Below are 14,465 nucleotides of genomic sequence, written 5' to 3'. Positions count from 1 at the left end.
ATCAAGTTAAAATGCAATGGAAATTCTTATATTTCAAAAATATCTAAATAATTATTTGTATGGCGTGTCAACAGTAGAGTGAGGTTTACAATTAATCACACATTCACCGCCAATAGACACATCCCTATGTAGTCAATCAGCTGATTGTGTGCTAGTGGTGGCATTTTGTTTGATGCAACAGCTGACAAGTAAGTCAGAACAAAACAAAACTGGAGAGAAGCAATGCAAAGTAATTAGTGCAAAAGTATTCAAAGAGAAGCCTTACTAACTTAAGCTCCGCTGCGCACTTTGAGAAAATTTAACAATAAAATGGGTGCGTGCTTTAGCTGCTGCGGTAATAGCGCCGAGGAAACAAACCTAATGCCCTCACCGGTAAGTTATTATTATTGTTGACCAACTAAGCATTAATCTTCTGCCTATCAAGGAGGAGCGTCGCAATCAGCAATTGGAGGCAGCAGAGCGACGACGCCAGGAAAATGAATCTCGTGGAGTTAAGAATCTGGACAAGGTACGTCGCCAGCAGCAACGGGCCTTAGATATGGAGCGCAGAGAAGAAGAGGCCGCGCGCCAGGGTGATAATGGTCCCACTTTACGGGTAAGTTAGTAAAATTAGACTTGGGATTGTATGTATCGAACACTGCATACGATAGCTTATCGAGTTGCATAGATAATGGGGTGTAAATGGATAAGTTGAAACATTTAAATTTTTAATGAAGATTGATTTTTATATCCATTTTTACAGTGGCAAGCAAGTTAAAGTGTGGCTTCAAAGAGATGCAACCGCAGCTGTCTTATTGGATGTTTGGCATCCCCCTGTTGACTGTGTATTAAGGCATTTGTATTCATTTGTTTTCAAATCAGTGTAAATATGTATTTTGTACTTTGTGATTAACTCAATTCGAGCACATCAACCAAATTTTCAACCAAAAATAAAATGATTATAAATCGCACAAATGAACGACCAGTGTTGGACAACACGGCTTAGCGCCGCAACAGCAGCTGTTTTGTTTTGCGTTGCGTCAACTGCGCAGTCGGATTTGTTCTCTTGCACCTGTTGCCAGTTTTTGCTTTGTTTTATTTAATTTAATTAAAATGATGTGGAATATAAACTACATTTTCGTTTTATGCTTGCTGAGTGCCATACAATTCGTTTGCCGTGCTAAGACAATAAAGAAAGCCGGAGCCACTCTCAGGCAGCCCTTCGATGATGACAATTGGCAGGGCGGTTGGTTTCCCCATGCGCCAGGTGAAACGCATAAAGAAAAACTGCAACGTACGCAATCTTGGACAGGCAGCTGGTTTCCCTATGCTTCCGGTGAGCCGCATATCTTGAAAACGGAGCCATCGGCTTTTACTACCGAAAAGCCAACTCCAAAGTTTAAAGACAGCTGGCAGGGTAAATGGTTCCCCCAAGCCCCAGGAGAACCACATATCCTAAAAGCAGAAGTTGAAGAGAAGCAGAATCTCGTTTGCGATGATGGTGTAGTAAGTTGTTGACGGGTTTCCCCATCACTCAGACTACTTATCTATCAAATGTTATCGTTAATTAATCTAGAATAACTTGCATGTCGATTACGACCCGGATGATATACGTCAGAATTATAATTACCTCTGTTTTGCTGCCAATCGAAGCCTCTATAATCCCAACTTGAACACAGAGGCTTTGCTGACGCACCACTTTTTGCCCAGTGCCTTCCTACCGCCCGCCAAGTGCCTGAATGAGTCCATTGGGTACACTCACGAGCCAGCCACATGGTGAGCACTGATCCAAAGATTGACTTTCATGGAATTTAATACCAGATTCTCCTTTACAGCGGTTCTTTTCGTCCACTCCCTGCTGTTTATGGCACCTACAAATATTTGCCACCTCAGCGATATATCCGCAATCTTGCCGAGGGTGCCATTGTCCTGCTTTATCATCCCTGTGCCTTCCAGGGTCAAGTGGCCCAGTTGGAGAACATTGTACGCGGCTGTCTCTATCGGCACCTCGTTACTCCCTCGCAGCTGCTGACACCGGAACGACCATTGGCTCTGCTAGCGTGGAGGCATAGCTTGAGTATGTCCGTGGTGGACAAGGAGCTGGTGGGCCAGTTCATTCGAAAGTATGCCAAGCAAGGACCATTGGCTATTCCAATTATTTCACGCGTTGTGGAAAAGCGCGAAAGCTATAAGGCGGCGTTGCTGACAGAAGCGCGGCTTGTGACTGATCTCGATGATAGTGAAGTGTGTGGATACTTGGAGCAACATATCTAACATTTGTTAACTGTTTAGAACTTTGGAATATATTGTGCAATTAATATTGTTTAATATCTAATGCCCACGCATTATATTCGTTCAAATTGAGTAATCGATGAAAAACATATTGCAGACTGTCGCTTATCGACATGAAGTATCGGAGTAGCGATAGTTTATGTGGTGGTCGGCAGATAATCGAACGGCAATTTGTTTTTTTTCCACTCTGCCATAAATACCTTTTGTTTTGCGGCACTCACGCATTCAGTTCGTTTCTCTTCTACAGCTAAAAGCAACTAATAAACGATACGCGTAGCCCTATCAGTCCGCCGTTTGTATTTCATTGTTTTTTTTATTGCACACCAGCTGGAAGCGCAAAGAAGAAGCACGGCCCAGCCATAAACAGCGGAGAGGTGAAACAAAGGAGACGGCGACGGCGACGGCGCAGCGCACACAAAAACACAATTAATATATTTTTTGTATAAATTGTCGCCGTTGGATGTGCAAAGGGAACGCGAAAGCAACGAAGCTGCCAGTAGTAAAGTGATCGCACATCGTGTGATAATTACCCAGATACGTGATATTCCTGCTCCTGCCAACCAATCAAAAGAAAATCAAGCATCCTGCAACGTGTGCTTTACATAACGAGCGGCAAACAATGAATAATTTAGCGGACACTGTTGTGGTCGATCCGGGCTTTGGTGGCGGCGACAAGCAAGCGCAAGCAGGCTCCACCCAGCCCCAAGATTCCAGCGTCCTGGTGCCTCCGCCGGCCACCAAACAGTCGTCGGCCTTGAAAAAGACCAGCCGGTATCGTAGTCGGTCTTTGAGTGCCTCCTCGACGGATTCCTTTAGTTCGGCCTCCTACACGGGCAGCAGTGAAGATGGCGACGATGTGCCGCCGCGCGAGAAGGTGCAAAAGAACTCCAAGGGCAGCTCCGATTTCTGTGTGCGCAATATTGGAGCTCAACATGCGTTCGGTCGCCGTGAGATCGAGATTGCCGAACAGGAGATGCCGGGCATCATGGCGCTGCGCAAACGCGCCGCTGAGGACAAGCCACTGAAGGATGCCAAAATCGTTGGCTGCACCCACATCAATGCCCAAACAGCGGTGCTCATTGAGACGCTCTCCGAGCTTGGAGCCAGTGTACGCTGGGCAGCGTGCAACATTTACTCCACCCAAGTGAGTAGAGACTGATAAAGAGTATTCTATAATCAGATAATGCTTAAGTACCGCAGATGTTTGCATGGGAATTACATACGAAATCATTTTCAAAGGGAGTGAGAGAGAAAGAAGTCTTGCCTGCTATGTAGAAATGATCTGTAGCTCAGCAATTACGAAGGGATATTGTGCTCAAGTACAGTAGACCTTTGCAAGCTGAGATCTGCTGTTGGGGGATCTTGTGTCAACTGTTTTGTGCTGTCTGCGCCATTTGCTTCACGCAAGTCACTTGAGCCAATTTGTTGTCACGCACACACACATACACACATATATATATATACAGGCAGACAATACAAACAAATCATCAATCAAATGACGCGGGCAAAGTTAAAAAAGAAAAAAAAAAGGGGTCGACGGGCAGCTCAAGTGGCTTGGTTTGGCAATCAAAGAAGCGAAACGTTGATAATTGATATACGAATGTGTTTGTCTGCCTGCGCCCGAAATTGGGGCTTGAGCTGAAGCCCCATACCCTTGCCAGCGGGAAACTGGTTTCTGGCAATCAACTCCGGCTGAATAGCATCTACGACAACGTGCTCCTCTTTCTCAACGTCCCCGGCTGTGACTGTGCCTGTGTGACTCTGCCATGTCGAATGCAATTAGCATTGACGGCTCCCAAAGCTGTTTGCACATATTTTTATGTGCCGTCTAATTAATCTCTATGCCCGCACTAGCACGGATCGGGGCAGCGTGGGCGGCGCCCTTATCGTCGTGCTTGTTGACACACTGTATCACACACACCCACACCAATGTATAAAACACTCTCATATACACACCTGTTAAGCGCTGTAGAGCTGGGAGCTTATCAGCCAAGTGCTGTACTAAGTTGCAGTCACCTGTACTCGCCATCGCTCATTTACCTGTCTAACAATCCTCTCTCCTTTGCCGCTTTTGCAGAATGAAGTGGCCGCCGCTTTGGCGGAATCGGGCATACCGATCTTTGCATGGCGCGGCGAGACCGAGGAGGATTTCTGGTGGTGCATCGATCGTTGTGTGAATGCCGAGAACTGGCAGCCCAACATGATATTGGACGATGGTGGCGATGCCACGCATCTGATGCTGAAGAAGTATCCCACCATGTTCAAGCTGGTCAAGGGCATTGTCGAGGAGAGTGTGACGGGCGTGCACCGCCTCTACCAGCTCTCCAAGGCAGGCAAACTGACCGTGCCAGCGATGAATGTCAACGATTCGGTGACAAAGACCAAATTCGACAATTTGTACAGCTGCAAGGAGTCCATCTTGGACAGCCTGAAGCGATCTACGGACGTGATGTTCGGCGGTAAGCAGGTTGTCGTGTGCGGCTACGGCGATGTGGGCAAGGGCTGTGCCCAGGCGCTCAAGGGGCAGGTAAGTAGGATACCAGTTGCTTAATATATATAACAATCTAAATCTCACATGTGATTCATTTCTTTTAGGGCTGCATTGTGTACATCACTGAGATCGATCCGATTTGTGCGCTGCAAGCGAGCATGGACGGTTTCCGTGTGGTCAAGCTGAACGAGGTGATACGCAATGTGGATATTGTGGTCACGGCGACGGGCAACAAGAATGTGGTGGTGCGCGAGCACATGGATAAGATGAAGAGTGGCTGCATTGTGTGCAATATGGGCCATTCCAATACGGAGATCGATGTGAATGGGCTGCGTACACCGGATCTAACCTGGGAGAAGGTGCGCTCCCAAGTCGATCACATCATTTGGCCAGAGGGCAAGTATATAATACTGCTGGCCGAGGGTCGACTGGTCAATTTGAGCTGCTCGAGCATACCGTCGTTTGCGGTCTCAATTACATCTGCCACGCAGGCGCTGGCGCTGATTGAGCTCTTCAATGCACCGCCCGGTCGCTACAAGTCCGATGTTTATCTGCTGCCCAAGAAGATGGACGAGTATGTGGCCAGTCTGCATCTGCCCACGTTCGATGCTCACTTGACGGAGCTGAGCGATGAGCAGGCCAAGTATATGGGCCTCAATAAGGCCGGTCCTTTCAAGCCCAACTATTATCGCTATTAAGGGACAATAACAACAACAACAACAACAACAATAACAACACAACAACAGTTAGAAAAACAACGCCAACGAAAGTATTTTCTTTGCAAGATTTAAAGCTATTTACGCGAGAATTTCACAATTTATCACAAATTGTTGACAAAAAGGAAGAAAAAACAACAACAAAGTTACTATAAAATTGTATTTGCTTCGTAAGCGAAACACGAGACACCAAAACAAAAAAACACTAAACACACAAAATAACGGACGCTTTTTAGTTGCTAGCATTTACTTAAAAAAAAAAAAACTATATAACCATTGTATTGTTTTTTTTTTAGCTGTTACTTAACACACAGCCGCAAAAGTATTTATGATTTTCTCATTTCCCCACCCACACTTATACACGCACACACACGCGACTAACGGTTTCGGTAGCTAACCAAACTCACGCTTTTTTGCTAACACCCTCCTAATCCTTCACGCCCCCTTCGCTCTCTTATCCCCCGTACTTAACTAGTGGCACTTGAATTTATAAGAAACTAAAAACTTTAATGCATAGTATATATTATTATATATTTGAAACGTTTTGTTGCCGTTGCATGGAATTTACTTACACCCCCACAAACATATAAATATATATATTTGTATATATATATGTTGCTATTTGTACTTGTTTTTTATCGTATCTACATTTGCATTTGTTTATACTAATAACTTTGCCTTTTGTTTCTCTATTTGCTGTATTCACCATATTTGAGCGTCGTTAATTGAAATGCAGTGCAAAAAATTCCATTTATTCAATTATTGTGGTGCCTATTGAGGTACACGCCGGAATATATATCAGATAAAGAATTCTATATATGTATATGTATATATATACACAGACACGCATATACATACATATTATTAGAGAACTTTATGTATAAAAACTAAAAACTAAATACTAAAAAACCAAAACAATTAAAAAGTGAAAATTTAAAATGTTTGTAAAAAAAAACAACAACTGAACTCTAAGTAAAAATTGTGAAAAACTTATAAACAATAAAAAAGTTTTATTGATCAATGCTTAAAAGTTTCAATTATTATTCAATTCATAAATCAGATTTTATTCGATTTTGTTTTTTACCATCATTTGTAAATAACAAATAAAAATTGATTGGAAAGTTTATAAAATTGTTTTCATTTTTCGGTTTATTGGGAATTAATATACAAAATTTAAAAATGTAATTTTGTCATCCGTTTAATTAATTTTTGTTGGCCATAAATTCAATTGGAGAAATTTTAGGTAATCGAAAAAATAAATTTAAATGCTTAAAAAGTATAAAACTCCTACCCCTCCCGCTCTATTATTTATTAAAACAAATAAATGCAATTGGTTGTTGTTTTTGTTATTTTATCAGATGCATCACTCGTCTATTTTATTTGATATTATGCCTTAAAAATTTGTATGTTTCTTTAATATTTTCGTTTTTGTTTACCATAATTTGTAAATTACATTACAAAAAATTATATAATCTTTATGAATTTTTTTTGTTTTCGTTTTTTCTTTTTATAAGTTTTTTTTTCTTTTTTTCAATATTTTTATGTACGTTTACTTAAAATGCCGTAGACTACAAGAAAGTATTTGTAGATTCGTCTTAATTAGGTTTTTAATCCTAACACATTGGTGGGGGTGGGGGAGCCCCAGAAATAAGTCATCGACGACGTCGTCTACACCGCGTGCAAATAATTCTTAATAAACACAAGGGGGAGCAGGGGGAAGGTGATCGAAGGGAATCGAAACGAATGTCGCAGAGCCGAAATTTGCAGTCAAAAAGGAATCAAAAACGACTAAACTAAATGATGTCTATGTGTGTGCTTGCAGGTGAATGTACGTGCGAGAGAGTGTGTGTGTGTGTGTGTGTGTGTGTGGAAGGGTTAGTGTTAGTTGTTGGCGCATGTGGACCAATTGCATCTGGATGGGACTGATTGGATCTGAGTGGCAGCGGCAGCAGCAGCGACAGCTTAGTCAAGGAAATGCGGCTTCAGGTGCTTCAACATGCCGAAGGTGCGGAAGCGTTTTACTTTCATGACCTTCATTAGCTCATCGTCGCATATGGCAAACTGCTTGTTCTTCGGATCGTACAGGTCGCGCTCCTTGATGATGGCCCACACCTTCTTGACCACCTCGTGGCGCGGCAAAGAGTCGGCGCCCATCAAGGCCGACAGCTCCGGTGACAGATTGTAGGCGCGTGTGAACCCGGTGCTCTTGCGGCCTGTGCCGGAGCCAGCGCTTTTGGCAGCCTTCTTTTTGGGTGCTGGCTTCTTCACTACCTCATAGTCGGAATCGGAGCCGGCATCGCTTTCGGTGCCCGAGTCATCAGCATTGAGACTCTTGCGCTTCTTCTTGGTGGATACCTTGTGCTTGGTGGGCTGTGGCCGTTTCTTGGGTGCCGGCTTCTTCTTTTTCTCCTCCTCGCTGCTGCTGGCCACCTCATCCTCTTCGCTGGGCTCGCTATCGTCTGCCGGCTCGGCGTCCGGATCCTTGCCATCGTCATCGTCATCATCATCGTCCTCCTCCTGCTGTTCGTTGATCACCTCCATAACAATCTTGTCGAATTCCTTCTTGCGGCTCAGCAGCGAGCAATTCAATTTGCTTTCTACCTGCTCGCGTACCCGCTTTGCGGAAATGGTCGAAAGGTCGGCATCCTTCAGTACGGACTGAATCTCCGTCCTTAGCTGAGTGCTGGAGATGTCCGACATTTTGTTCTCGTTGTTGTCTTCGTTTTTTTCTTTTTCGTTTTGTTGTACGACCGACGCAGACTCAGAAGCCAGACACGTTTCGTCAGCACTGAAATACGCGAAAAGTACACGTGAGTTCACATATTTGTCTTAGTAATTTTTTGCTAATATTTGTATATTTCACTATTCCTTACCCTCTTATACGTTTTTTTCAATTTTTCCGCTGCCTGTGCGTTTTTTCGTTCGAAGTGTTAAGCGGCTCGCGTTTTTTCTTTATACCCTCTCCGGCGTCTTAATAGGGTTGCAACTTGCAAGCCTGGATGTACAACGTTCAAGCGGTATGACAGCGTCTTCAGTATTGCATCGCACGTCTATCGCGAGAGTCACAGATGCAACTCTGAATGTACGGGGCTGCCAACTGTTTGAAAATGTGCTATTTCGTGGTTCGTGCGAACAGCTGCAGGCGGCGCTAGTGTGCAATGCAAGTGTTTTTGTGAATTCCGCGACGTCTGTGCATAAAATTCTAAAATAAGCCAACATTAATGCATTAAATAACCTAAATTGTGTGCTCCCAGTTGTAAAGAGTGCTTAAAGTTAGCAATGCGCAGTTCACAACCCGTGTCAGACATATAGTGCCAACTGGCCACAGCCGCAGCCAACAATAACAATCGCCCAAGAGACGCCTTCACAGCGAACGGGAACGGGATCCAACAACAATCGTAGCAGCAGCAGCAGCAACAGAAACAGAGGCAGCGCCAGCGGCAGCGACGGCGATAGCGGCAGAAGCAGCGCTGAGGTAATTTTGCTATTTTTTATGTGTTTTTTGTTTATTTTTATTGTTGCCCCGTTTACATCTGTGCCTGTATGTGTGTAGTGCGTGCGAGTGTGAATAGTTTGTTCTATTTCTAAATTTGCTTCTGGGTGCAACCTGGAATCGTAGTATAATTTCTATACTCATTTGCTGGTGGCTAGCTTTTGGCAAACAACAAATTGCGTATGTAAAATAAATGTAAAAGCTTGCAATGCTTTGCATTAGCTGTTCCTTCTTCTTCTTTGTCTAGAGCAGTTTGGCAACGCTTTTGCTTTGTCGCTTTTGTGCGATATTCGCGTCTTTATTTTGCCGGCTGCGCTGCGACGCCCTTTTCCAATATGAAAGTCGCATGTGCAGCTGGTCTCATTGGCTGGTCTGGTCTGTGCAAGTGCGTGTGTGTGTATGTATGAGTGTCTTTCGTGTATTAAACACATCGCTTGCAATTGGAATTGCGAACAAGTGTATAAACTATTTCCAATAAAAAGCTTATAAGTCATTACATATAAAAGCAATACACGGGACAATTTCTAATTGAAATTTTAGATAAACGAAAAGAATTTTTATGGGTAAATTATACATTTTATTATTGCATATAAATCTATTATTAATTTAAAGCTAAAAATTACCCACCTATGAATGTAAATATATAATTTTATTTTCAATGAAAGCTGATTGAGGAAAAATCAGTATATTCAAGCGAGAATATGCATTGCTAAGCTAATTTGTTATTTACAAGTTACAGTCTGCTTGTGGGTGTTGGTGAGGTGTGTTTATATATGTTTGTGTGTGTGTCAGTTGCTTGCCTCTACCCCTGATTCCTAACCCTATGCAACCCAGTCGCAGTTGTTATAGGCGACAATTTTCGGTGTCGTCTTCGGGCCATTACGATTTTATGGCTTTAATATTTTTCCCTAGGCGATGGCACAAAACAAAAACCGCTATAAACCGCAGGTAGAACCAACAACAACAACAACACTGCGAATTCTGCATACGCTTTCCTTTGAACTGTATTGTGTCTATTTTCCTTTCAACCTGTTGCGACTGAAATTCCAATAAGACGAGATATTATAGCCTTACCTTGTATATATATACATTTATATGCACATCTGAAAGCAAATAGAGCATGCAAATGTTGTCATTTATGATGATTTGGTTTACATATAGAATATACATACATATATAATATATGAGTTGACTTTAGTATTTATTCCAGCGAGATTGCCTAGGCAGCAGAGATGAGCAAAATAGCGCTAAATCGTGACTATTCACTGTGAATTGATTATTCGTTTAAGCTTTGCTATCTAAGCTATAGCTTATTTATCGAAGCTGTAAGCTCAGCTCTAAACGAATTTATCGATAATGCCGGTCAAGCTTGGATATCGGGCGGAGTTATCGAAGCATCGTTTCAATTAAAAAGTAACAATTTTTGTTAAATTTCGTTCAGTATATAAATGTCTTTCGATTTCTTTACAATAAATAATTCGCACGAAATGAATTAACAGCTTTGGCTCACATCGCCAGTTTTATTGGTCACAATTAATGAGCTGTTGTCGTGTTTCTGTTAATGTTGGCTAGTTTGTGTGTGGCGTGTTCTCGCGTTGTTTGAGCGCACAGTCGATGATGAAAGTTGGCGCACCACCCTCGCTGGCACCTGTTGCAGCTGTTACACCCACTCACAGGCGTGCACATACTTACGGCCAGTAGTGTGTTATGCCTTCATATTTCTTTTTCGATACTCTTCTAGTTTTTTTTTTTTGTCTGTTTGTGTGCACCAATTAGTTGTTCTTGGCATAGTTTTATTCTGTTTCTTTGCTTGCGCCTAACATTGCTCATTTAAGTAATCACATAAATTATCGCCGATTATGAAATCACAGAAGCAGTTGAAATTTTCCATCACATTTGAGAACTGTCACCCAGTTTAATTGTACATCGCTCTTGAATTTTACTTTTACATTTTTTATTTGCTATTCGCGTTATCCTATCAAAAGGCTAGACATTTTCTAAGTTCTGTTAGAGCCATTAAGAGAATCCGCTAAACCAGCTGATAATAATAATGATTGTATATTCAGCCTAGAAATTATTTGCAGTTGCAGGTGAATTAAATTAGTTTAGAGTAGCTAAATAAACAATAGCTGCATTTACGCAAAATGTTTGCATTATGACTATAAAAAACTATGTTCTTATGACACATTATTTCTACAGATGTTTTACTGAGCATAAAGGCAATATGATATAGAGACTTCTTTCATTAAAGACTTAGTCTGTGCATATGATATAATTGATAGTATATTAGAATTGATTTACTGATTTCTCTTCCCCTATGCTGCCCACTATTAGATTAAAACCAGAAGAATCTAATATACTACACAAACATAAAAGTTCCCTCAGAAAGATGTAGAGTAGAGTAGTCTACTCAATAGGAATTCGATTAATCTTGCCCAAGAATTAAGTTTCATTATAAAGACGTTTCCTTTAACGAGTTCTATGTTCTCAGAAGTGCGGCCGCATATCCTCAGATACAATAAATTAACTGAAACGAAAGTAAATATAAATATATTGAAATACTTTTGGTTAACTGCAAGTTTATTTTCAAATTTTTGGCAAATCTCTCCGGCTGCTGCTCTTGCTTCAGCTCGAAGCGAAAAATTTAGAAAAATTCTCTGCTTTGCACTGGCATTTACTGTTTGTTTATGGCTTTTCTAAGCTAAATGCTCGTTTCGTCATTATAAACGACGTCAAAAAGACGAGAAAACTTTCGCATGGTGAAAAATGTTTTTCAATTTTCTTTCGCCCACGCCAAAAAAAATGAATAAAAATGAGAAAAAAGAAAGGAAAACGCTGACGCGCTCGATTTTGGCTTCTCTGTCCGATCATTTCTTCTATTTTATATTTCTCTTCTTTTTTTTATATTTTTTATGCTACTAGCTTTATAATTTATATGCGAAAGAAAATTGGAAGGCAAATAAATAAATAGTCTCCCTTGCCTGCAATCGACTAAGATATTGGGCAAAACGAATTGCCGAAGCTGCGTGCACAGTGGGCCGCAAACTGCGCCAGCCCACTCATAATTCATAAGCCAAAAACAATAAAAGAAGAAGAAGCAGCAGCAGCGGCAATCATAAAACTATTTGCAAATATTTTGCTGACCCTGAGCGAGGTGCTTGACAGCAGCAGCAAAAGCAAGTAAGAGTGTTTGCAGTTAGGTAATGCTCGACTAGCAAATACCCTAAACTATGGCAACAACATATTTTAATGGATAATAATTTTAGTTTTGAATGGAAAAACTTCTCAAACAGTACAACTGTCGATACTTCTATATGAACCATTTTTAACTAAGCTATTAACTATTTGTTATATATGTGAAGTGTCATCTATTTCTTAACTATCAGCTATGTATGATAATGATCTATCACTCACCAAATATGAAATAGGAAAGTTATTGATGATCTCAAAGAAACCTAATCAAAATGTAGTGTATGATCAATTGAAATATAATCTCAACTTCGTATACTTAACGAGACGAGGACAGACAGAGTAAGAGACAGATAGAGAGAGAGAGAGAGAGAGAGAGAGAGAGAGAGAGAGAGAAAGAGAGAGAGAGATATGCTACTTCTCTCCAGCATGTTACATAATTGATATTCAAGCCAATATACCCTGCACTTACCACTTGCAATATGTTCTATTAAAGCAACAACAATAATTATTATGGTTGCAAAATTGTCATAGCGCATATATTTTTATGTTTTCAAACATGTGCACAATAAATTTGAACCAACACACACATACACACTCGAACACACACACGCACACGCACAGTGAAAAATTGTGCAATAAATTCCCTTAGCTTTTCGTTCTGTTTGCTTTGCTATTTCGTCCCTGACATTGGGGCAATGGAGCCGAATGTGTGGAAATTGCAATTTTCCTATGAATAATGTGCACATTGTTTATATGACAAGAGTCCCGTTCGCCGAATAGTTGGCTACACTATTTGCGCTCTTGGCTAAATGTGCATTATGAGTCAATTGGCTTAAAGTCTATGCACACGCCCACTTCTATTAGCGGCCGACGGGCTGTGGGCTGTGGGCTGTGGACCCGGGGGACAGACATGAGCCCCAGTTGTTGACGTTCGTCTTTTGAATTGTGCCCAATTTGGCAATAAATTTGAAAAAAATTATTTCAAATATGATTTTGTGCTCTCTTTTCTTTTTTCCCTCTTGTGCACAAAAATGTTGTCGCTAAATGGCAACAACAACAACAGGGGGCAACAATAGCAACAACAATACTAAAAGCCAAAGCTGAGTCAATTTTCTTATTTTTAGTTGCTATTTTTGAGAGTGCGGGGCGGGAAATTCGGTTGATTGCGGTTTATTTTTGCCAACACTGCGCTCGACATCTATTTTACACACATATGTATGTGTATATACGGTTATATATTTATATATATTCCACATATTTTATTGAATACTATTGCCATAGAATGATTCGTCTAGAAATCATATTTTATGCTAAATTTAAATTAATTTTTTTGGCTAGCAGCTAAATTTAAATATGCCATTTACTTCGCCAAGCGGGGTAGAACAGGTGTATGTGCGGGATTACAATTAGTCATGCAGGTGTTTTTCAATATCGAATCATCTAAAGCGAATTTTCAATATTTTCGTTTTGGTTTTTATGCTAAGTTCGTGGCGAAAGTTGTTGAAACGTTAAATGTTTTTATTTTTATTTATTTATCTCTATTGTTTTTTTTTTTTTTATTGTTATTTTCAAGGTCGTTTGTTGTTGCTTAGCAAGGATTTTTTCGCAGCATCTCTTGTAGTTGTTGTCTAGTTAAGATTCGTTGGCCCGTCGCCAAATAATTAATACATACTATTATAAATCTTCAAACTGTTTCGCATTTCGTTAAGTAACAGAGCTCTGTTAAGTTTCGCCGCGTTCATTTCATTAAATTATAATGCTTATTTATATTAATACTCATGAACGAACATTAAAGTCGTTGCCAGTTTTTTCTGGCTCTAAATTATATCAAAATATGTTGATATGAGGTGACAATAGCCACAGTGCTGTGCAGTGCTTTCTAGATATGCTGCCAGTGCTGGCTAGCTGAAGCTAGGGCACTTTCCAATTGGAAACTCGAGGCATTGCCTTGAGTGAACTTGCGTCAATGCAGGTGAGCAAGCAAAGTAATCGCAAGGTTTCAAATGTCAACTGCCTCCTGTACCGCCCAAAACCCAATTTAGCCTAAGTAAATTCGCTAATTGCTCACACCTTGACCCAGAAACCTACTTAGCAGACCAAACACATGCAAAGTCCAGCATGCTGCGCCGCGAACTCAATGTGTAGGGTGCTCAAGCGATAGAGCAGAGCGTGGAAAATAGAAAAACTTTTGAAAACTTTTCGAAAATGAGTTGTGCTATGGGTGCGCGTGCTCGCTCGCTCTCCGATCTCTGTGCCGTATGCTATTTTCGAAATGAGTTTTCGAAATTCGGAGAGCGAACGC

General features: G+C 41.1%; 4 protein-coding genes across 4 annotated transcripts; 3 read left to right on the top strand and 1 right to left on the bottom strand.

Annotated features, from left to right (window-relative positions):
* Positions 1-113: 113 nt before the first annotated feature.
* On the top strand, positions 114-954 carry Svip (small VCP interacting protein). Its single transcript, XM_018100980.3, has 3 exons — positions 114-372; positions 425-595; positions 743-954. Exons 1-3 carry the CDS (start codon positions 310-312, stop codon positions 755-757), a joined length of 249 nt encoding a protein of 82 aa, XP_017956469.1. The 5' UTR covers positions 114-309; the 3' UTR covers positions 758-954.
* A 100-nt stretch (positions 955-1,054) lies between these two features.
* Positions 1,055-2,314, top strand: LOC108651358 (uncharacterized). Its single transcript, XM_018100973.3, has 3 exons — positions 1,055-1,485; positions 1,556-1,755; positions 1,815-2,314. The coding sequence occupies exons 1-3, from the start codon at positions 1,093-1,095 to the stop codon at positions 2,251-2,253; spliced, it is 1,032 nt and encodes a 343-aa protein (XP_017956462.1). The 5' UTR covers positions 1,055-1,092; the 3' UTR covers positions 2,254-2,314.
* Positions 2,315-2,450: 136 nt separating this feature from the next.
* On the top strand, positions 2,451-5,765 carry AhcyL1 (Adenosylhomocysteinase like 1). Its single transcript, XM_018100965.3, has 3 exons — positions 2,451-3,415; positions 4,349-4,798; positions 4,867-5,765. The coding sequence occupies exons 1-3, from the start codon at positions 2,891-2,893 to the stop codon at positions 5,458-5,460; spliced, it is 1,569 nt and encodes a 522-aa protein (XP_017956454.1). The 5' UTR covers positions 2,451-2,890; the 3' UTR covers positions 5,461-5,765.
* A 1,047-nt stretch (positions 5,766-6,812) lies between these two features.
* On the bottom strand, positions 6,813-8,597 carry Non2 (upstream activation factor subunit spp27 homolog Non2). The gene is made up of 2 exons (XM_018100977.2): positions 8,352-8,597; positions 6,813-8,266 (listed from the first exon to the last, which is right to left on the bottom strand). Exon 2 carries the CDS (start codon positions 8,176-8,178, stop codon positions 7,441-7,443), a length of 738 nt encoding a protein of 245 aa, XP_017956466.1. The 5' UTR covers positions 8,179-8,266; positions 8,352-8,597; the 3' UTR covers positions 6,813-7,440.
* Positions 8,598-14,465: the final 5,868 nt, after the last annotated feature.

This window comes from Drosophila navojoa, chromosome 4, assembly GCF_054131105.1.
Source record: "Drosophila navojoa isolate 15081-1374.11 chromosome 4, UAZ_NAV_1.0, whole genome shotgun sequence".
NCBI classification, from domain to species: Eukaryota; Metazoa; Arthropoda; class Insecta; order Diptera; family Drosophilidae; genus Drosophila; species Drosophila navojoa.
The sequence above is the reverse complement of the archived record's forward strand: the minus strand, read 5'-3'. Positions and strand labels throughout refer to the sequence as shown.

Bases quoted from the DNA above. Each gene is read 5' to 3' on its own strand.
- LOC108651358 (XM_018100973.3), top strand. From the start codon at position 1,093: ATGATGTGGAATATAAACTACATTTTCGTTTTATGCTTGCTGAGTGCC. The intron at 1,486-1,555 runs GTAAGTTGTTGA...TAATTAATCTAG, and splicing joins TCGTTTGCGATGATGGTGTA to AATAACTTGCATGTCGATTA. The intron at 1,756-1,814 runs GTGAGCACTGAT...TCTCCTTTACAG, and splicing joins ACTCACGAGCCAGCCACATG to CGGTTCTTTTCGTCCACTCC.
- AhcyL1 (XM_018100965.3), top strand. From the start codon at position 2,891: ATGAATAATTTAGCGGACACTGTTGTGGTCGATCCGGGCTTTGGTGGC. The intron at 3,416-4,348 runs GTGAGTAGAGAC...CCGCTTTTGCAG, and splicing joins GCAACATTTACTCCACCCAA to AATGAAGTGGCCGCCGCTTT. The intron at 4,799-4,866 runs GTAAGTAGGATA...CATTTCTTTTAG, and splicing joins CCCAGGCGCTCAAGGGGCAG to GGCTGCATTGTGTACATCAC.
- Svip (XM_018100980.3), top strand. From the start codon at position 310: ATGGGTGCGTGCTTTAGCTGCTGCGGTAATAGCGCCGAGGAAACAAAC. The intron at 373-424 runs GTAAGTTATTAT...CTGCCTATCAAG, and splicing joins CAAACCTAATGCCCTCACCG to GAGGAGCGTCGCAATCAGCA.
- Non2 (XM_018100977.2), bottom strand. From the start codon at position 8,178: ATGTCGGACATCTCCAGCACTCAGCTAAGGACGGAGATTCAGTCCGTA.